General features: G+C 33.3%; 1 protein-coding gene and 1 long non-coding RNA gene across 6 annotated transcripts in view; one reads left to right on the top strand and one right to left on the bottom strand.

Annotated features, from left to right (window-relative positions):
* Positions 1–18,229, bottom strand: part of LOC127737750 (lipopolysaccharide-induced tumor necrosis factor-alpha factor homolog) — a 29,506-nt gene extending 11,277 nt beyond the window's left edge. Inside the window, exon 1 of the mRNA XM_052248646.1 lies at positions 18,023–18,229. Within this exon, the coding sequence (XP_052104606.1) occupies positions 18,023–18,047 (25 nt within the window). The 5' untranslated portion in view covers positions 18,048–18,229. The remainder of the gene's footprint in view (positions 1–18,022) is intronic.
* LOC127737754 (uncharacterized) lies at positions 532–5,742 on the top strand. 5 transcript variants are annotated; one of them, XR_007999800.1, is made up of 4 exons: positions 532–1,255; positions 3,696–3,886; positions 4,256–4,445; positions 4,637–4,935. It is a non-coding gene; the product is annotated as an uncharacterized LOC127737754 (long non-coding RNA). The 5 variants fall into 5 exon arrangements; XR_007999798.1 differs by lacking the exon at positions 4,637–4,935 and adding an exon at positions 5,207–5,742 and having other exon boundaries at positions 3,696–4,445; XR_007999801.1 differs by lacking the exon at positions 4,256–4,445.
* Positions 18,230–23,421: the final 5,192 nt, after the last annotated feature.

Here is a 23,421-nt window from a genome sequence, read left to right as displayed (position 1 = left end):
CGCATCGTTTAGGAAAATATCCAGAGTGGTTTATGTTCGAAAATCTTAAATTGTGGTAGAAAAAAAATGAAATCAACAAAATGAAATTAGGGTATAGGACATTTTAAGTTATTTTTTGACCAATTTGAATAGATTGTTACAGGCAACGACTATATAGGTGTTTTAGAGGAGACATTACCGCATCGTTTAGGAAAATCTCCAGCGATGTTTATGTTCGAAAATCTGAAGTTACGGTAAAAAAACTGAAATTGACAAAATGAGATTAGGGGGTAGGGCACTAAAAGTTAATGTTGAACCAATTTATAGAGATTGTGACGGGCAACGACTATATAGTTGTTGGAGAAGAGACATTGGCGCATCGTGTAAAAAAAAAAATCTAGATCACTTTATGTTCGAAAATCTGAAGTTAGGGTTAAAAAACTGAAATTTACAAAATGAAATTTGGGGGTTGGGCACTCAAAGTTAATTTTGGCCCAATTTATAGAGATTGTGACGGGAAACGACTATATAGGTGTTGTAGAAGAGACAATGTCGCATCGTTTCAGAAAATCTCCAGAGTGGTTTATGTTCGAAAATCTGAAGTTACGGTTAAAAAAATGAAAATTTTATTGTGAAATTGACAAAATGAGATTACGGGGATAGGGCACTAAAAGAAAAATTTGGACCATTTTAAAGAGATTTGACGGGCAACGACTATATAGGTGTTGTAGAGGAGACATTGGCGAATCGTTTAAGAAAACCTCCAGAGTGGTTTATGTTCGAAAATCTGAAGTTACGGTTAAAAAACTGAAATTGTGAAATTGACAAAATGAGATTAGGGCGATAGGCCAATTTAAGTTAATTTTGGACCAATTTCAAGAGATTGTGACGGGCAACGACTATATAGGTGTTGTAGAGGAGACATTGGCGCATCGTTTAGAAAAATCTCCAGAGTGGTTTATGTTCGAAAATCTGAAGTTACGGTTAAAAAACTTAAAATTGTGAAATTGACAAAATGAGATTAGGGGGTAGGCCAATTTAAGTTAATTTTGGACCAATTTTAAGAGATTGTGACGGGCAACGACTATAAAGGTGTTGTAGAGGAGCCAATGGCGCATCGTTTCAGAAAATCTCCAGAGTGGTTTATGTTCGAAAATATGAAGTTACGGTTAAAAAACTGAAATTGTAAAATTGACAAAATGAGATTTGGGGTTAGGCCAATTTAAGTAAATTTTGGACCAATTTCAAGAGATTGTGACGGGCAACGACTATATAGGTGTTGTAGAAGAGACATTGGCGCATCGTTTAGGAAAATCTCCAGAGTAGTTTATGTTAGAAAATCTGAAGTTACGGTTAAAAAACTGAAACTTTAATTGTAAAATTGACAAAATGAGATTAGGGGGTAGGGCAATTAAAGTTAATTTTGGACCAATTTTAAGATATTGTGACGGGCAACGACTATATAGGTATTGTAGAGGAGACAATGGCGCATCGTTTAAGAAAATCTCCAGAGTGGTTTATGTTCGAAAATCTGAAGTTACGGTTAAAAAACTGAAATTGTGAAATTGACAAAATGAGATTAGGGGGTTGGGCAATTTAAGTTAATTTTGGACCAATTTCAAGAGATTGTGACGGTCAACGACTTTATAGGTGTTGTAGTACAGACAATGGCGCATCGTTTAAGAAAATCTCCAGAGTGGTTTATGTTCGAAAATATGAAGCTACGGTTAAAAAACTGAAAATTTTATTGTGAAATTGACAAATTGAGATTAGGGGGGTAGGGCACTAAAAGAAAAAATTGGACCATTTTAAAGAGATTGCGACGGGCAACGACTATATAGGTGTTGTAGAAAAGACATTGGCGCATCGTTTAAGAAAATCTCCAGAGTGGTTTATGTTCGAAAATCTGAAGTTACGGTTAAAAAACTGAAAATTTTATTGTGAAATTGACAAAATGAGATTAGGGGGGTAGGGCACTAAGAGAAAAATTTGGACCATTTTAAAGAGATTGTGACGGGCACCGACTATACAGGTGTTGTAGAGGAGACATTGGCGCATCGTTTAAGAAAATCAATAGAGTGGTTTATGTTCGAAAATCTGAAGTTACGGTTAAAAAACTTTTATTGTGAAATTGACAAAATGAGATTAGGGGGTAGGCCAATTTAAGTTAATTTTAGACCGATTTCATGAGATTGTGATGGGCAACGACTATATAGGTGTTGTAGAAAAGACAATGCCGCATCGTTTAAAAAAATCACCAGAGTAGTTTATGTTCGAAAATTTGAAGTTACGGTTAAAAAACTGAAATTGTAAAATTGACAAAATGAGATTTGGGGTTAGGCCAATTTAAGTTAATTTTGGACCAATTTCAAGAGATTGTGACGGGCAACAACTATATTGGTGTTGTAGAAGAGACATTGGCGCATCGTTTAGGAAAATCTCCAGAGTGGTTTATGTTCGAAAATCTGAAGTTACGGTTAAAAAACTGAAACTTTAATTGTAAAATTGACAAAATGAGATTAGGGGGTAGGGCAATTTAAGTTAATTTTGGACCCATTTCAAGATATTGTGACGGGCAACAACTATATAGGTGTTGTAGAGCAGACAATGGCGCATCGTTTAAGAAAATACTCAGAGTGGTTTATGTTCGAAAATATGAAGTTACGGTTAAAAAACTGAAAATTTTATTGTGAAATTTACAAAATGAGATTAGGGAGGTAGGGCACTAAGAGAAAAATTTTGACCATTTTAAAGAGATTGTGACGGGCAACGACTATATAGGTGTTGTAGAGGAGACATTAACGCATCGTCAAGAAAATCTCCAGAGTGGTTTATGTTCGAAAATCTGAAGTTACGGTTAAAAAACTGAAATTGTGAAATTGACAAAATGAGATTAGGGGGGTAGGCCAATTTAAGTTAATTTTGGACCAGTTTCAAGAGATTGTGAAGGGCAACGACTTTATAGGTGTTGTAGAGCAGACAATGGCGCATCGTTTAAGAAAATACTCAGAGTGGTTTATGTACGAAAATCTGAAGTTACGGTTAAAAAACTGAAAATTTTATTGTGAAATTGACAAAATGAGATTAGGGAGGTAGGGCACTAAAAGAAAAATTTGGACCATTTTAAAGAGATTGTGACGGGCAACGACTATATATGTGTTAAAGAGGAGACAATGGCGCATCGTTTAAGAAAATCTCCAGAGTGGTTTATGTTCGAAAATCTGAAGTTATGGTTAAAAAACTGAAATTTTTATTGTGAAATTGACAAAATGAGTTTAGGGGGTTAGGGCACTAAAAGAAACAATTGGACCATTTTAAAGAGATTGTGACGGGCAACGACTATAAAGGTGTTGTAGAGGAGACATTGGCGCATTGTTTAAGAAAATCTCCAGAGTGGTTTATGTTCGAAAATCTTAAGTTACGGTTAAAAAACTGAAAATGTGAAATTGACAAAATGAGAATAGGGGGGTAGGCCAATTTAAGTTAATTTTGGACCAATTTCAAGAGATTGTGACGGGCAACGATTATATAGGTGTTGTAGAGGAGACATTGGCGCATCGTTTAAGAAAATCTCCAGAGTGGTTTATGTTCGAAAATCTGAAGTTCCGGTTAAAAAACTGAAATCGTGAAATTGACTAAATGAGATTGGGGGTTAGGCCAATTTAAGTTAATTTTGGACCAATTTTAAGAGATTGTGACGGGGAACGACTATATAGGTGTTGTAGAGGAGACATTGGTGCATCGTTTAGGAAAATCTTCAGAGTGGTTTATGTTCGAAAATCTGAAGTTACGGTTAAAAAACTGAAAATTTTATTGTGAAATTGACAAAATGAGATTTGGGGGGTTGGGCACTAAAAGAAAAATTTGGACCATTTTCAAGAGATTGTGACGGGCAACGACTATATAGGTATTGAAGAGGAGACATTGGCGCATCGTTTAAGAAAATCTCCAGAGTAGTTTATGTTCGAAAATCTGAAGTTACGGTTAAAAAACTGAAATTGTGAAATTGACAAAATGAGATAAGGGGGTAGGGCAACTTAAGTTAATTTTGGACCAATTTGAAGAGATTGTGACGGGCAACGATTATATAGGTGTTGAAGAGGAGACATTGGCGCATCGTTTAAGAAAATCTCCAGAGTGGTTTATGTTCGAAAATCTGAAGTTACGGTTAAAAAACTGAAAATGTGAAATTGACAAAATGAGATTATGGGGGTAGGTCAATTTAAGTTAATTTTGGACCAATTTCAAGAGATTGTGACGGGCAACGATTATATAGGTGTTGTAGGGGAGACATTGGTGCACCGTTTAGGAAAATCTCCAGAGTGGTTTATGTTCAAAAATCTGAAGTTCCGGTTAAAAAACTGAAACTTTTATTGTGAAATTGACAAAATGAGATTAGGGGGTAGGGCAATTTAAGTTAATTTTGGACCAATTTCAAGAGATTGTGACGGGCAACGATTATATAGGTGTTGTAGGGGAGACATTGGTGCACCGTTTAGGAAAATCTCCAGAGTGGTTTATGTTCGAAAATCTGAAGTTACGGTTAAAAAACTGAAACTTTTATTGTGAAATTGACAAAATGAGATTAGGGGGGTAGGCCAATTCATGTTAATTTTGGATCAATTTCAAGAGATTGTGACGGGCAACGATTACATAGGTGTTGTAGAGGAGACATTGGCGCATCGTTTAAGAAAATTTCCAGAGTGGTTTATGTTCGAAAATCTGAAGTTCCGGTTAAAAAACTGAAATGGTGAAATTGACAAAATGAGATTAGGGGGGTTGGCCAATTTAAGATAATTTTGGACCAATTTCAAGAGATTGTGACGGGCAACGACTATATAGGTGTTGTAGAGGAGACATTGGCGCATCGTTTTAGAAAATCTCCAGAGTGGTTTATGTTCGAAAATCTGAAGTTACGGTTAAAAAACTGAAATTATGAAATTGACAAAATGAGATTAGGGGGGGGGGGGGGGGGGGGGTAGGGCCCTAAAAGAAAAATTTGGACCATTTTAAAGAGATTTTGACGGGCAACGACTATATAGGTGTTGTAGAGGAGACATTTGCGCATCGTTTAAGAAAATCTCCAGAGTGGATTATGTTCGAAAATCTGAAGTTACGGTTAAAAAACTAAAATTGTGAAATTGACAAAATGAGATTAAGGGGGTAGGCCAATTTAAGTTAATTTTGGACCAATTTCAAGAGATTGTGACAGGCAACGATTACATAGGTGTTGTAGAGGAGACATTGGCGCATCGTTTAAGAAAATCTCCAGAGTGGTTTATGTTCGAAAATCTGAAGTTCCGGTTAAAAAACTGAAATTGTGAAATTGACTAAATGAGATTGGGGGTTAGGCCAATTTAAGTTAATTTTGGACCAATTTTAAGAGATTGTGACGGGGAACGACTATATAGGTGTTGTAGAGGAGACATTGGTGCATCGTTTAGGAAAATCTCCAGAGTGGTTTATGTTCGAAAATCTGAAGTTCCGGTTAAAAAACTGAAATTGTGAAATTGACAAAATGAGATTGGGGGTTAGGCCAATTTAAGTTAATTTTGGACCAATTTCAAGAGATTGTGACGGGCAACGATTATATAGGTGTTGTAGAGGAGACATTGGTGCATCGTTTAGGAAAATCTCCAGAGTGGTTTATGTTCGAAAATCTGAAGTTCCGGTTAAAAAACTGAAATTGTGAAATTGACAAAATGAGATTGGGGGTTAGGCCAATTTAAGTTAATTTTGGACCAATTTCAAGAGATTTTGACGGGCAACAACTATGTAGGTGTTGTAGAGGAGATAATGGCGCATCGTTTAAGAAAATCTCCAGAGTGGTTTATGTTCGAAAATCTGAAGTTACGGTTTAAAAACTGAAATTGTGAAATTAACTAAATGAGATTAGGGGGTTAGGCCAATTGAAGTTAATTTTGGACCAATTTCAAGAGATTGTGACGAGCAACGACTATATAGGCGTTGTAGAAGAGACATTGGCGCATCGTTTAGGAAAATCTTCAGAGTGGTTTATGTTCGAAAATCTGAAGTTACGGTTAAAAAACTGAAACTTTTATTGTGAAATTGACAAAATGAGATTAGGGGGCTAGGGCAATTCAAGTTAATTTTGGACTAATTTGAAGAGATTGTGACGGGCAACGACTATATGAGTGTTGTAGAGGAGACAATGGCGCATCGTTTAAGAAAATCTCCAGAGTGGTTTATGTTCGAAAATCTGAAGTTACGGTTAAAAAACTGAAACTTTTATTGTGAAATTGACAAAATGAGATTAGGGGGTAGGGCAATTTAAGTTAATTTTGGACCAATTTGAAGAGATTGTGACGGGCAACGACTATATAGGTGTTGTAGAGGAGACAATGGCGCATCATTTAAGAAAATCTCCAGAGTGGTTTATGTTCGAAAATCTGAAGTTACGGTTAAAAATCTGAAATTGTGAAATTGACAAAAACGGAAAAATTGATGAAATTTTCGTTTCCGTTCTCTAACTTCAGTTTGCCTCAACCAAATGTTATGAAACTTAGACACAATGCTTATTACCACAAAACGATCTCCACTGTATGTGGAAGTTGACTCATGCATATTTAAAATCTTGAAAAATAGACCAACACTCATCCTTAATGTTTAAAATTAATTATTTTCCAATTAATCAAAGTGACAATTTATATACCTTCAGACATTTATTGACATGTACAATATAATATTTCAGATCACTTGAAGTAGTATTGGCAGTAATTTTAAAGTGATCATTTGATTAAGCATTTGAATGGGCTTGATAGTGCTTTCTTTTTTCGATATATCTCTTTTTGTAGTATTCATTCAAAATTCGTAATTTGTCTAAATAAACATATCTTTAATAAATAACTATCACAAAATAATAAAGAAAAAACATACGGAAACAGAAGAGAGCAAGTGGTCGAAAATGGTTTATTTATTACAATAACAAAAATAGACATAATTTGAAAGTCACAATTATGAAATGCTTACGTTTTCCCTTTTCTTTAGATTACTACGTATGCGTGAACATATACATGCAAACAAATAAATATTTTCCTCTCATTCTACGTTTAGAATTAACAATGGGAATGGAATTAAATGAGGTTTTTCTAAACATTTAATTTTATTATACTTCACGTCAAAATGCCATATTTTGATTGGCTAATACGAGGGTGTTAATTTACTCTATTACCCTTCATGGAGACGCTTGATCAAGTGTGCGCTTTATTAAATACGACTCTATTCTATGGCAAATACTCTATTACCCTTCACGGAGACGCTTGATCAAGTGTGCGCTTTATTAAATACGGATGGTTGTTATGTACAAGACGTCATAGTTTATTACTTTGAATTTGAAATTTAATCGACAGTAATAACAGAACATTCAGTATAATAAATTAAATAACACATGTCTGAGAGGGTGATAGAGCAGATTGTTACCCCTCGAAAAGACATTGTCAACCTTGGCTTCGCCTCAGTTGACAATGTTTTCTCGGGGTAACAATCTGCTCAATAACCCTCTCAGCTATGTGTTATTTATATAATGTATAATTCTGTTAATATTTGAAATGTATGTTCTTATTATTTAGTTACTTTTTGTTGGGTTGCTTAATGGGTTTTATTTATACCAAATGAATACTCATTCATTTTACAATAACAATAACAATAGGTCTTGACAGATACAAGTTCTTAATTACTTCATTTAATTTAAGGATGAAAATGCAAAGGGATACTGAATAAAAATTACATCTTATTTACTTTTGTTTTAATGAGTTTGGACAGATGGGCATAAATCCTTCATTTGAAACAATTAAACTTGTTATAAAATATTGTAAGAGGAAATCTGTCACTGAAACCAATTAATCCACCTTAAAATTTGATGGTTCACACAATAAAATTCTAACCTTAGAGATTTGGTAAATTGTTTTAAATGGCTTTCTAAGTTGTAAATGATGCCCTTTATGGGTTCTTGATTAGATTAATAAAATTCTTATCTTAATAATAAAATTCTTATAATCATTATCATGATCATGATAATCTATCATGTGTCTCTAGATTTCAATTCATGTTTTATTAAAGAAACAGGGGGGAGGGGGGGGGGGGGGGTGGGGGGCACACACATTGAATGAAAAGTGATAATACAAATTTAATATAACATAACCAAATAACGAAACATTTAACATAAATAGTTTAAGAAAGGTCGTAATGGAATTGTAGCAAACTTTGCACACTTTTAAATGACTTTGTAAATCAACAAAAAATACTCCGGCGTTATGGTCATTATTTTTCATAACAATTCTTTCAGTGGAATTTTGATAAAGTCGTGTATTTTTTCCTGAAAAGGTTCTGTTTCGTACACATCGCTATGTGTGATTTCTCGAAATTTCTACATTTTCTGCTATTTATCCGTAGCGAGTTAACTTCTCCAGCTAAAATTTTACCGCTGGTAAATCATTTGTTATTTGTCTCATAATAGTTAAATTCATATAATGGCACTCATACATATAAGTTTTATAACATCAAGAATCAATTTCAAATAAATTTCAAACCTTCGTTCAGTTTAATAAAGGAAATAAAATACGAAACATTCTTACACATTTTTCAAATATTCACAAATTGAACCTTATATACCCGTATATGTAATGTTTTGGTGAAACACTTATATTTTCTTTCCTCCTTCATATTCAACTGACTTGCCGATTGCAGCCTGCAACCAACGGGAAGTGCTATTTTGCAGGTTGCGGGTTGCGGGTTGCAGGTCACACATATAAATATTATATACGTAAAAAGGTCATATTAGGGGAATTAATACATATAAAATCTACCCCATGACTAATAAAGGAGAAGGCTCACGAAGGGTTAAAATTGTCCCTAAATGTTTGATGTTTTTTTTTAAATCGGGACAAAAAACTTAAAACTTATAGAAATACTTGTGATAATACTATTAAGACAAAAATATATTTTTTTTGCACATTCCTTTCAACTTTATGAAGCTATGACCCCTTAAATAAACATTATTTGTATTAAAGGTCAATTTTGGTAAATTTTTTAATAAATTAAGCTTGGCCGCCATTCACGATCCAAAATTTTTTTATATTGATAAACTCTATATCCGCAAAATTGAAATCTTTTAGTTACAAAACATTTTGGATCGTAGGTGGCGGACAAGGGTTTCCTAAAGCTTTTGGGTCTGAAAATTGCACAAGATCATCATATTTTGACAAAATGTCCAAAATGGGCCTACTTTGGAGAATATTATGTACTTTTATGAAAAGAACAGATTTATTTAGCAGTAAGGTTTTTGAAAAAGACCAATTTACGAACCAAACTGTGAACCTTTTGGTGTTTTATGATAAAGTTGATATTTTAGGCCATTTTGTGCCATAAGTGAACCTTGTCCTTACAATTATTTCTTACAGTACTGTGTGGTAAAAGTGTCTTGTCAGTTATCAGTTGTCAGTATTTAATTTTCTTTTTATCATAATCTTTAAATTCAATAATCATAATTTTAATACACATACATGTATCTTTTGATGCTAATCGTACTGCTCAATTGCTATTAATAGTTCTTAACGTTGATTCTATAGTGAAGTTAAAGTAATAAAAACTTCAAATTGACATAGGCTGAACAGGTTCTATGGACACATTAATCTGTCTTAATCTAGTTACATAAATAATTAAATTCCTTTCAATGGACATTAAAAATCTTTGAGGCTAATATTAAGAAATTATTAGCTTTAAATAATTAATTGCCTTTTTTTTTGCCAAAACAGAAGGGACACCTCTATTTGTCGGTCTTTACTCAGTGATTTAGCACTTTTGGTTATCTCTAGCAATTATCTGGTTTCTCAACTGTCAAGTCAAACAGTAACTTTATTTTTATAAAACTTTATTCAAGGTGAGCAAAAAATACAACTTTTAAAACAGAAGTGTGTTCAGCTGCTTAAACAGCCATTTTCTGAGAATACATTTCTGTTTGGCCTCCCCAACATTACTGACTGGTTTGTCAGAAAGAGACAAAACACCTCGCAAAACACGATTATTAAGTTTTACGTATAATTTCTCCAATACAGAAGTGACGTACTTAGATACTGAGGTGTACAAAGGGGAGCATTTTAAATCGAGTGGTGTCCTTGATTTCAGGTTGCATGTCTTATGAGTATCTCCCAATTACAAGTGCACATCTTAGACATACTTTTCAAATTGTAATAACAAGTGAAACAAGTCGTCACTTAAGAAACAACTAGAACACACCCGCGAAATCGCGGGCTTTTAGAGTGTGGTTGAAAGTATGTAATCTGTTGTAGGATGAATTTTTGTAAAAGATTTTATGACTGGAGAATTTCAAAAACGGTATCAAATTAGAAAGGTCATAGGTACATGTACTTGGGGACATTACAATTTTTTTTTAGCCCTCCCCCTTTTTTCCAAAGTCCGTTATTTTTTGTTTTTCTGTTAATTTTAATTATTTTCGCGTTTTTCTGTATATTATGAACATACATATACTATAAATGAAGTGCATTTGCTATTTACTATCAATTTCAAGTTTACTATCTAGGGCGGTCACTGATATATTATATAGAGACTCTCTAGATCTCTAAATAATATAGCAGTGACCGCCGTGGATAGTAGACTTGGAATTGATAGTAAATAGCAAATACACTTTATTTATAGTATATGCATTATCATAGTACATGTAGTATACAGAAAACGCGAAAATAATTGTCCTGTTCCCAAGTACTTATGAAAATTATATGTAATTTTAAGAGTCCTAAACGGAAGTCTTGTCTATGACTTAAGAGTCCGTCCGATGACTAAAATATTTTCGGGACGCCTTTATTATCGTTTCCTCCCAAAATAACCCAAACTGAATAATCATAAGCGAGGATGACAAATGCGACTATGCGTGATACCTATAGGACACAGAGGCGTGATGATTTATTTATTGTGGAAGGAAGAGAAGCGACACACAAAATGAGGTCTTCTCATTTAATAGTATAAATAGCAACGAGACTGATCTCAACAACATTTTATGACTTTGGAGAAATAAACTTATAGATAGAGGAGGTTATGATATTAAAGTTTCAAACTGCGTAAGACATTACAGATGTGAAACACAAGATTAAAAGATGCAGTACACTCTGTCAAATAATTTTAGAAAAAAGGAAATTTCACTTGCACTGCATGGTAACTAAATATATAACCCTGCAGTAATAATTCTTAACAGAGCTATTAAGAAACATTGGCATATTTTTCAAAGAGATGAATATTGTTTTGATTGATATTCAATAAAAAAAGGAGTTCCAATGTCTCCCGCATTGCACTTATTTAATATTTTCAAGTGGCATAATTTTATCATCTTATTAAAAAATCCGATTGTCCACCTTTATAGAACTTGTCCGAGATACTGCTGATATTAATCTAAAGTATAAGTTTTATAAATATCTGGCAAGAATTGTACCTGTATGAGCGCTAACGAGGCCATTTTCCATAAATTTAATATTTCCAAGGGACATAACTCTTTTATAAAAAGTCGATCGTCCACCATTTTAGAACTTAATTTTAACTTTGAAGGAGCATCAATTGAAAACAAGACTTTTGAATAGGTAGGCTTTTGAGAAGGACCCTTGCTAAGAATGCAATAGAACTTCGCTGAAAAATTCAGAAACACCGTTCATTAAAAATATATACAATAATATACGTATGTACATCTAGCCGTTTAAAGGCAATAAGTCTTTACCACTATATAAAAACTGTGTCAAGTCTTGATGTTTTAGAATGTCTCCTCTACAACACCTATATAGTCGTTGTCCGTCACAATCTCTTTGAAATGGTCCAAATTTTTCTTTTAGTGCCCTACCCCCCTAATCTCATTTTGTCAATTTCACAATAAAATTTTCAGTTTTTTAACCGTAACTTCAGATTTTCGAACATAAACCACTCTGGAGATTTTCTTAAACGATGCGCCATTGTTTCCTCTACAACACCTATATAGTCGTTGCCCGTCACAATCTCTTAAAATTGGTCCAAAATTAACTTAAATTGCCCTACCCCCCTAATCTCATTTTGTCAATTTCACAATAAAATTTTCAGTTTTTTAACCGTAACTTCAGATTTTCGAACATAAACCACTCTGGAGATTTTCTTAAACGACGCGCAATTGTCTCCTCTACAACACCTATATAGTCGTTGCCCGTCACAATTTCTTGAAATTGGTCCAAAATTAACTTAAATTGGCCTACCCCCCTAATCTCATTTTGTCAATTTCACAATTTCAGTTTTTTAACCGTAACTTCAGATTTTCGAACATAAACCAATCTTGAGATTTTCTTAAACGATGCGACAATGTCTCCTCTACAACACCTTTATTGTCATTGCCCGTCACAATCTCTATAAATTGGTCCAAAATTAACTTTGAGTGCCCAACCCCACAATCTCATTTTGAAAGTTTCAGTTTTTTAACCCTAACTTCCGATTTTCGAACATAAAGTGATCTGGATTTTTTTTTCTACACGATGCGCCAATGTCTCCTCTACAACAACTAATAGTCGTTGCCCGTCACAATCTCTATAAATTGGTTCAACATTAACTTTTAGTGCCCTACCCCCCTAATCTTATTTTGTCAATTTCAATTTTTTTACCGTAACTTCAGATTTTCGAACATAAACCTCTCTGGAGATTTTCCTAAACGATGCAGAAATGTCTCCTCTAAAACACCTATATAGTCGTTGCCTGTAACAATCTATTCAAATTGGTCAAAAATTAACTTAAAATGTCCTCTACCCAAATTTCATTTTGTTAATTTCAGTTTTTTTCTACCACAATTTAAGATTTTCGAACATAAACCACTCTGGAGATTTTCCTAAACTATGCGGCACTATCTTCTCTTAAACACCTATATAGCCTAACCTGTCACAATCTCTATTAATCGGACCAAACAACGTAAAGTGCACCCCCATTCCCTAAAAATGCATTGTGTCATTGTGTTAACTTATGGTCATTGTAATCCAGCTGTCTATTGATTGCCTTATGTGGATTTATTTAGTTAGGAAAGAAAAGCTTTGTATTCTTTATATATGAAGTATGGTTTCCCTTTTGTTTTAAGTTAGTTTTTTCGTTTTTGTTTAAGATTGTATGTATTCTCATAATTGTTCGCTAGCTCGAAAAAACGTGATAACCTTATGTGATATTGTGGTTTTTAGTTATACCTCCTAATTGTTCGCTAGCTAATTGTTCGCTACAATTGTTCGCTAGCTTGAGTCAGGTGAATATTATCAATAATATATTGATGAACGTCTTTTTTATGAACTGTTTGTACTGTTATTGATGCAGCTGTACTTTTCTTATACAGTTAACATACAAAATTATTAAATAAAGAAAAGGTTATATTCCCGATGGCTACATGTCCGAGGGAAACTATCCCTTCAAGATTTGATAATTTTCATTTTGACTTTTGGTGTCCACACGATCGAGGGAAAAATTACCTTTCCAAGATTTAATAATTTTGATACAACTTTTTACGCAAAAACCGTAATCAACGTATTAAACATCGTACAAATTATACACCTGTTGATCTGTTATCTATAACAAAAAATAATGGCATACATCAAGTATTATGCAAACTGGGTCAGTAAATTATATGCTATTTTTCTTGAGTGTGATAAAATTTCTTTTTAGCCCGTTGTATGAATACACCCGTATTATAACAGCCTTTTGGCATCACAGGCTGTTTCCTAGTATCGATCAACCTGAAAATCATAAACGGCATTTTCTTAAATTAAAATATATAAATAAAGGTATTGATTTTATTAACTTATCTAGTATATTCAATGACTCTACCATCCAAAGCCAAATACCTCCATATTTTGATAATATAGAACCACCTATTATTTAGTATTCTTATAAAAAAAAAACAGCAGAAGTTTGATTTTTAATTATACACCAGTTACATTAGACGTCAATATAGAAAATAATGTTCCTTCCACTTGAGACTGTAAAACATCTAGTTTTAGATATGTTCCCTATGGTCATGTCATTACAGGAGACCTCAACATCGTCGAAGACCGTGAGGTCAAAACTTTTCTTAAGAAAGGACCGAAATATCGTCGTCCATCTATAATAGATTGGAAACAGCTTCGCCAGGTCATTAAAGACGCTCTGTCTGCCTACTGTAAAAGTTGGTGTAAACATGAAAAATCTGATAAAAAATCTCTAGACAGTTATTTGAATAAAATTATGAATACTGTTAATATTCGTCTATCTCATTTTGAAAACAATTCTGAAATTAATAATAGGGTCCATGGTATTCCCATTTTTAGAATGAAAAATAAACTCCAAGTACTGGCAAAGCGGTTTGTGTTCGTACCGGCAGACAAAGCAGCCAATAATGTAGTGGTGGTGTGACGCATATACTACACGGAAGTTCTCCAAAACGAAATTACCAATGCTTCTACATTCAGGTCCGTACGCTCCACAGAGAGTCAAGGATATTAACTAGCATATCACTGCCACTACCCAGCTTAAAGCCTCTTCCGAACATTTGAACGTCCCCACTATGTACTGGTTACCTAAATTGCACAAAAAAACATTTAAATTCCATTTCATCTCCGCATCTAGTAAGTGTTCTACTAATCAATCAGTGCTTCTAACTACCTCCCTTACTAATGTCAAAGAACTTGTTATTAAATTTTGTAATAAATCTTATGCAAATAATGGTATTAATTATTTTTGGAGTGTTAAATATTCTTTAGAGGTTTTGGATAAAATACGTGCTTTTGATGGTCCTTTTGAATTCTGTTGACAGTTATGATTTTTCTACTCTCTACACTACCCTTCCACACAATTTTCATATTTAATTGAATGGTCTTTTGAGAAGTCTCGTTGCAAATTTATTTGCTGTAACTCGTTTAAAGCCCTTTTCTGTAACGAAAAAGGAAAGTATGCTAGATATACTTACTTATGTGAAGATATGATTGAAGCTTTAAATTTTCTCCTGGACAACATATATGTACGTTTCGGCGATAAAGTGTATCGGCACGTAGTAGGTATTCCTATATGCACTAACTGCACCCCTTTAATAGCAGATTTATTCCTGTATTGCTATGAATCTCAGTTTATGACCAAACTCAGTAAAGACACGTCATTGTTACATTTTGTTGATACATTCAACAATACCTACCGTTATCTGGATGATATTTTTTCGTTAAATAATCCAGAGTTCTCTAAATATACTACCGAAATTTACCCAAAAGAACTTACTTTAACTAAATCTAACATAAACAGCAGTAGTTGTCCTTTTCTAGATTTAGACATTTCAATTTCTAAAGGGAAACTCCATACTAAAATTTACAACAAAAGAGACGATTTTTCATTTCCTATTATTAATTTTCCTTTTTTAGACGGCGTTGTTCCTTTGGCTCAATCATACGGTGTTTATATATCCCAACTCGTTCGTTATGCCCATGGGTGTAGTGATGTCATAGATTTTAACGAACGTAATCAATGCATCACTGGTAAATTATTAAGTCAGGGATTTCGTTACCATAAATTACTTAAAACTTTTACTTAATTCTTTCATAGATACAAAGATTTGATTACTAAATTTGGCTGTATCTGTAGAAAACTTATTAAAAACGGTATTTCACATCCTAAATTTTACGGTAATATTGTACTAAAAGCGCGGAAATCACTATGTGATCCGTGTAAACTCATCAAACCTTTAAACAAACTTATTAGTAAAGGTTATCTTACCAATGTTGTAATTAGATCTTTGAATATAGTTTACATTGGCACTAATATCGATTTTGTCATCAGCAAATTAAAACATAACTAAATTTGTATTCTTTTCAAACGGGATGTATAAAGACACACCCACGTTCAATTTTATCTATAAGAGGTTAACTCCTAACTATCCTTCTGCCTGTCGATACATTTATTTTTGGCATTGCACAAGTCATGTCTTCTTTGACTGTCCATGACGTTAAAATACTTAATCCCTGGGATGTGTTTTAGTTGATGTTAGTCTCTGATGCATGATTTTTTATTATTAATTGTTTTTGGCTTTTAACTAGCTGTCAGTAACTGCGAGTACTCTCAAATCGTTCTTTCTTGTTAATTTGACCTGTTGATACTATTTGTAATGCTTTTTTGTTATTTAATATTTACTTATTCAGGGTTATATCTGGTCTATATACCAGCTTTGATAAGTGTTATATATTACTATAAGTTTTCACTTCTTTGAACTATGAACATCAAAATTATTTATTTTGTAAAAATATTTCTTTTCTCCTTTTAAACTGTCTACCTAACAACAAAATTAATTTTCATTTACCTGTGTATAATATTATTGTAAATGGCGGATTTTTGTTTTACGTTTATAGTTGTATTTCTGAAATTGTTTAACATTTCACAGCGGTATAATACTGTTACTTTAATTATTCATCCCTTATTTTATTGATTTTGTATTAACATTGTATCATAGATCAAATTTATTCGTTCAGTGTAGGTTCACTTGTGTTAATATGTCTTTTGATTGAGTTAAGCCATTTCAATTGATATTTTATAGTGTGTCTTTCTATGTTGTGATGTTACACTATTTTTTCAGATAAGGGTGAAAGTTTGGTACCATTAAAACGGTTTAACCCGCTGCAATTGTTTGAACCTGTCCTAAGTCAAGAATCTGATGTTCAGTAGTTGTCGTTTGTTGATGTGGTTCATAAGTGTTTCTCGTTTCTCGTTTTTTATATAGATTAGGCATTTGGTTTTCCCGTTTGAATGGTTTTACACTAGCAATTTTTGGGGCCCTTTATAGCTTGATGTGCGGTGTGAGCCAAGGCTCCGTCTTGAAGACCGTACTTTGACCTATAATGGTTTACTTTTATAAATTGTGACTTGGATGGAGAGTTGTCTCATTAGCACTCATACCACATCTTCTTATATATATGTCATTTTATTCTTATACCGAACTTAATATGAAACAATGCTTCTTTTTTTGCATGTTTTGTGTTTTGTTTTCTTCGTCTTCGAATATTTTCTATGTCTACATGTAAAGTAGAACTGAAATATACTTTTACCGCAACTACTCCTGAATCGCTTGAAAGAATTTTGTGAACCTTTCACAGAATTCTAACGACTTAATGTTCTTTTGCACCTCTTACCTCATTTCTTCATTTGAGTTTTGACGTGCTTATTTTGGGATAATATGGACTTCTTCATATCTTTAGACTATAACACGCGTCTCCTCCTAAACCCCAATTATAATGTAATGAAACTCTCAGAACCTTTACCATATAATGTCTTTGTGCACCTCCTATTTTGTTTTTTTTTTAATCTGAATTGTCTTACGGCTTTTCCTTGCCAAATCATGGACCTTACCATTTTTTATTTGGGAACTACTCCTCCTAAAACTCTTTTTCTTTATCGAAACTTTCTCACAATCTTAACCATACATGTATAATGCTATTGTGCACCTCCTATTTTTTTATCAGAATAATTTTTGGGTTTCCCTTAGCAAATCATGGACTTTGCAAGGAAACAGGGGGTATCACTTTGTAAGCTTTGCTCGTAGAACTTCTGTTTTTTTTTATTGCTACGTGCACATTTCCAAACAGTTATCAGTTTGCCTCGAGATAAATATTTTTGTTGATGAAAAATAAAACACATGGTGTAGTATCTTTCTTATGTTATTAGTGGTTACTATAGTAAAGTATCATAATATATAATAAGGTGACGTGGTACGATTGCCAATAGGACATTTATTCAACACAATTCAAAATGACGCTGATTTAAGCTACTATAGGTCACCGTCCGGCCTTCAACAATGCCAGAGCAAAACCAATCCCGTAAAGTCAGCTATAAAATACCCCGACATGACAAAAGTGTGAAACCATTCAAATGAAGAAAAAAAAATCAACGGCCTGATTTATGAAATGAGAATAAACGAACCAATCATACCATATAATGTCCAGTATGTGATTGCATCAAGATATGCGCCATTAATTGGAATCCCTACCTTATGCAATGTACTCTTTATCATACAACTTACCAGCATCATGTTGTAAAGCTGACATCGTCAGTATTCCAATCTTTTATTAAGTAATGTCTGCTATAATATAGTTTTACAAATTTAACTATTTTATAGATATACATAAGTATCTATTCTAAATATTTATGTGCATCAAAATTGTCATGGCTACATAGAAACATGCTTTTAGATAGTTTCTTCATGGTAAATTACTTTTGTATGTCGAGAAGCTAATTTTCCCATGGGCCTTGTTTAAAGGGAAATAACGATTTTTTTTTTTGCTTTCAATCAATTCGTTAAAATTTAATTGATGCTGTCATTTCATTCAGTTGATATGTATTATTCATGCGCTTTAGTATTTATCTGATAATCACTGTGAATCCTTAATTAACCATGTTATGTAGACCGCGCTGAAGTACGTCCATTATCCATTTTTCATTATTCAAAATAGCCATTCCATTATTCAAAATTGGCAATTTCTTAATTTTCACGCGTATTTTGGCATTTTGGTCCTCCGTAACCCCTCTAATGGGCATTGCGGCACATATTGATTATAACCATTTTGTTCCTCTATCAATAAGCTTTCAAATGGTGTGTACAATTTGCTGTAAAATAATGGCTACAGGGTCGCAGCAGTCCATTCCATTAGGGAGCTACTATTTGATTTTTAATGGGGGGAGGGGGCTATGATGAAATTGAAAAAAGGGCAGGACAGGAGTTTTGAGTAAAAAAAAATCAAGATGAGCAACTTGGCAAAAAAAAAGGCAGGATGACAATTTATGTAAAAAAAGTCAGGATAAACTAATAAAAAAAAGGTAGGACCGAATGGAGTGAAAAATAAAAAGGCAGGACAGAGATTACAATTAAAAAAAAATGCAGGACAAAATTTTTCATCCTAGCCCATACAAATCAAATGGTAGCTCCCTTATTCAAAATAAGCTATTTCTTAATGTTCACGTGTATTTCGACATTAAGGTCCTCCATAACTCCTCTAATAGGCGTTGCGGAACATATTGACTATATACCTTTTGTTCCTCTATTGAAAAGCCTTCGAATGACGTATAAGGTATGTCTGTAATTATGGGCTGAAGGGTCGCAGCAGTCCATTCCATTATTCAAAATATCCATTCCATTATTCAAAATATCCATTCCATTATTCAAAATTGGCTATTTCTTAATTTTCACGTGTATTTTGGCATTTAGGTCCTCCTTAACCCTTCAAATGGGCATTGCGGCACAATTGACAAGTTAAATCTATAATCAGGGACGAAGAATAGCAAAGGTCCAGTGAAAATGAATTCAGGTCGTCCGTACATGAAAATAAAGAATTTCTGTTAAAAATGGTTAGAGAAGCACACTAGTTTATCCTCTGAAACTAAATAAATATATAAAGATGAAAATTTCGAAGAGTGTTGTCATTTTCTTTTCTTATAATAATTTAGATATTTGTTAGCGGGCGAATAACATTAAAATGACGAATTCAGAAATACGGGATATTCATGTATTGTCACAGTAAAAAAATAAGTTTTCTTTTTCTTTTTCACTTTTCAACTTGAATAGTGAAATATGAACTATTTCATTATTCATTATTCATTACTAAAGGTTGAATAATAAATAATGAACTATTTCATTATTCATTATTGAATTTTGAATAAAGAAAAATGAATAATGGACGTAATTCAGCGCGGTGTTATGTATCTGCCCTTGTTTTCAAAAGATCCCTTTCAAAGTACCTTTACAAAAATTCAATTGTTAAAATGTTCTTTAAACTTCTTCATCTGAATATAATATCATTAATTATAATCTTCGTAGGTAGAGTATGGCATGGTATTGGTTGCAAAAATTTGATATTTTTCATTTAAATGCAATATTTCTTATTTAATTGGTATATTTCTTCATTTAAATGCAATATTTTTTTATTTGAATGGTATATTTTTTCATTTCAATGCAATATTTTATATTCAGATGGTATAATTTTTCATTCAAATGGTATAATTTTTCATTCAAATGGTATAATTTTCATTCAAATGCAATATTTTTTATTCAATTGGTATAAAATGTCTTTTGAATGCAATATTTTTTATTCAATTGGTATAGTAGTTTTTTATTTATATGCTATAATTGCATTATGGGAAATTCTTTGACGTTATAAAGTCAAATTTGCAACAACGTTTGTGATTGGTCGGTAATTGTTTGGATTTCTCCCCTTTCTTTCTAAACTTGAGTAACCAAGAATTAAAAAAACGCGTCAGAATATCGCCCCTCTAACTAAATTTGGCGTTCGTGCGAGTTCGTGCACTGGCTGTTAATGCTAATAATGGCCAGGACGAGCAAAAAATGCGAGTGACAAGTAATAATAATTAATTTGACACACAACTTGTTCATGGATAGAAACAGATGCCTGCGTGCATGGCAAACACACCTCCAATGAAAACCTTTTCTGAAGAAACTCTCCTACAGTCTACACATTGAAATGAGTAGGTTCAAATTTAGATATTTGTATAGAGATGTATGTATGCGAGTATTGGCAGTAATGGTTATGGTGTGTGTGTGAGGGTAGGGGTTTCAGATGAAAGATCGTTTCTATAATTCTATATCTTTTAGTTTTTACCATTTCACTCTATTCTTTATCCTTTGATCTCTATTATATTTGTCCTAAACATGCGTGACATATTTGCCACTGGACATAAGGCAACCAAAAGTCAATCAACGTATTCTGTATATTTCATCATTTCTTTATTATGTTATCTATAGGTTTGGTCCCGCCCCTTATCTATTTTTTTGCACATTAGGGACGACATCAAAAGTTCAATGTAGGATAAAAAATAAAAAAAACTTAATTCATATAGTTTTTTTCACTGACCCCCTACCCCCCCCCCCCCTCTTAACTTAATTTGGGAAAAATTGATTGACCAATAAGGATATATATAAAATCAATGTTAATTGGACAAAACTTGCAGCAATTTTGACCCCCCCCCCCAAAAACTATTTGAATTAAGTTTTTTTATCCTTCATTGATTTTCTGATGTCGTCCCTTATCCTCTCTATGTAAACCCAATCCATGTCCTGATAGATGGTGACTCATGCATAGCAACATATGTGGTTATTAAAACAAGAAACATATTCATATTATAATAATTAATGTATGCTAGGACTTATAGATAGATGCCATTAGTCCCAGGTCATGTAATAAAGTAGGTCTTATAAAAATACAATAGCATTTTAATTTTGATGATTATATATATTTTTATACATTTAATAATGCCATTTTTTTGGAAAAAAGGGTAGGTTGACGGCAGAGGCACATAACAAACATGGCGTCGTTTAGTCTAAATGAAATTAATAAATTTATGAATGCAGATATATTAGAATGTGAGCTGTTTTATAAACGTTTTTATGGTATGACAGTCTTAGTAGGACATCCCTGTAGGACGATAAGCTGGATAAAAATAAGAACTACACGGACAATAACAGTTAAGGGACGATTATTTGATATTCTAGGGAAGGGATTTTGATTGATTGGTGTGTAACGCTACTTTCAACACTATTGGGCTATTCCGTGGTGGTCAGTTTAAATTTATAGATGAAGGATGGGGAAGGGAAGAGAGGGCATTATTATTCATTTCAATCTGTCGCTAATCATGCCTATTTTTCAGCTCTTACCAGGCAACCATATTCATATATGAAATCCTTCTGTCTCCACCCCAACAAATAAATAAATATCAAATGGTTTTCCTCTTATTTAACACAAGTTTAAATTGATTGATTGTTTGTTGCTAATTTTAACGCCCAGTGAAAATTATTTCATGCTTGTTCAGGAAAACACGAGTTTAGAAGTCACGTATATAATATAAAAATGAAGAGATGGAATATGATTGCTAATAAGGCAACTATCCACCGGAGTTCAAATATGAAGTGGATGTAAGCAATTATAGATAAGATAAGATAAGATAAGACAAATTTATTTTAAGTCGGGTTACATGAAATACTACAAACATAAGCTCTGTAGAGCTTTTTGCCGTCATGTAAACAAATGCTTTTTGTAGACAATCGTAAGGCCTTCAACAATGACAAAAACCTGATACTGTAAAGTCGTCTATAAAAGGCCCGACATGAAAAGTGTGAACAATTCAAACGAAAAAACTAACAGCCTAATTATACATAACAAAACAATTTACAAAATATCAAATATGAGTCGAGACAGGAACCAACGACAACCACTAAACTACAGGCTCCATCCCTGGGACAGGCAAATAAAGAATATGGCAGAGTGGATATAAAAACGAAGATGTGGTATGATTGCAAATGAGACAACTCTCCACAAGAGATCAAATGACACAGAAATCAACAGCTATAAGTTACCGTACGGCCTTCGACAATAAGCAAAGCCTACACCGCATAGTCAGCTATAAAAGGCCCCGAAATCAAAAATGTAAAACAATTCAATCGAGAAAACTAACGGCCGAATTAATGTACAAAAAAATGAACGAAACACAAATATGTATAACAAAGCAACAAACGGTAAACACTGAATTACAGGCTCTTGACTTGGGACAAGCACATACATACAGAATGTGGCGGGGTTAACATGTTAGTGGGATCCCAATCCTCCTCCTAATCTGGGACAGCGGTGTAACAGTACAACACCATGTTTGTGAACAACCCATCTAGAAGCTGGGACAGTGGTGTAACAGTACAATAAAATAACAACCTGCACAAATCAGAAAATTAACTCAAAAGATAAGGTACGAGACACACAAAAAAACTAACATTAAGACAATAGACACAAAGCACCGACATAAGAGTATTTGCAATTATAGAAGTTTGCTCAAACCTAATTACAACTGGTACTGAAATAAATCTTGTTCTCCTAGACTGAGTTATCAATCAGTACACAACGCGCGGCAAAGGATTTATTCAAAAAAGAAAACAGTCTGAGAAACGTCTGGTTTACGTTGTATATAGATAAAAGAAGATGTGGTATGAGTGCCGATGAGACAACTCTCCATCCAAGTCATAATTTGTAAATGTAAACCATTAAAGGTCAACGTACGGTCTTCAACACGGAGCCTTGGCTCAAACCGAACAGCAAGCTATAAAGGGCCCCCAAAAAATTAGTAGTGTAAAACCATTCAAACGGGAAAACCAACGGTGTCTAATCTATTTAAAAAAAAACCGATATACTTTCATATAAATCCATATACAATGAAACGGTTTTTGAAAAGTGGACCGAACGTTTTGACCATCGAAATTTTGCAATAGAAATACTAGTTATGACCACAAGATTTTAACAGCCAATGCAGGACTCGCACTAACGTTAGATTTAGTTAAAGGGGCGATATTCTGACGCGTTTTTTAATTCTTGGTCACCCATGTTTAGAAAGAAAGGGGAGAAATCCAAACAATTTCCGACCAATCAC

The sequence above is a fragment of the Mytilus californianus genome, unplaced genomic scaffold, assembly GCF_021869535.1.
Source record: "Mytilus californianus isolate M0D057914Y unplaced genomic scaffold, xbMytCali1.0.p SCAF_4, whole genome shotgun sequence".
Classification (NCBI taxonomy): domain Eukaryota; kingdom Metazoa; phylum Mollusca; class Bivalvia; order Mytilida; family Mytilidae; genus Mytilus; species Mytilus californianus.
The sequence above is the reverse complement of the archived record's forward strand: the minus strand, read 5'-3'. Positions and strand labels throughout refer to the sequence as shown.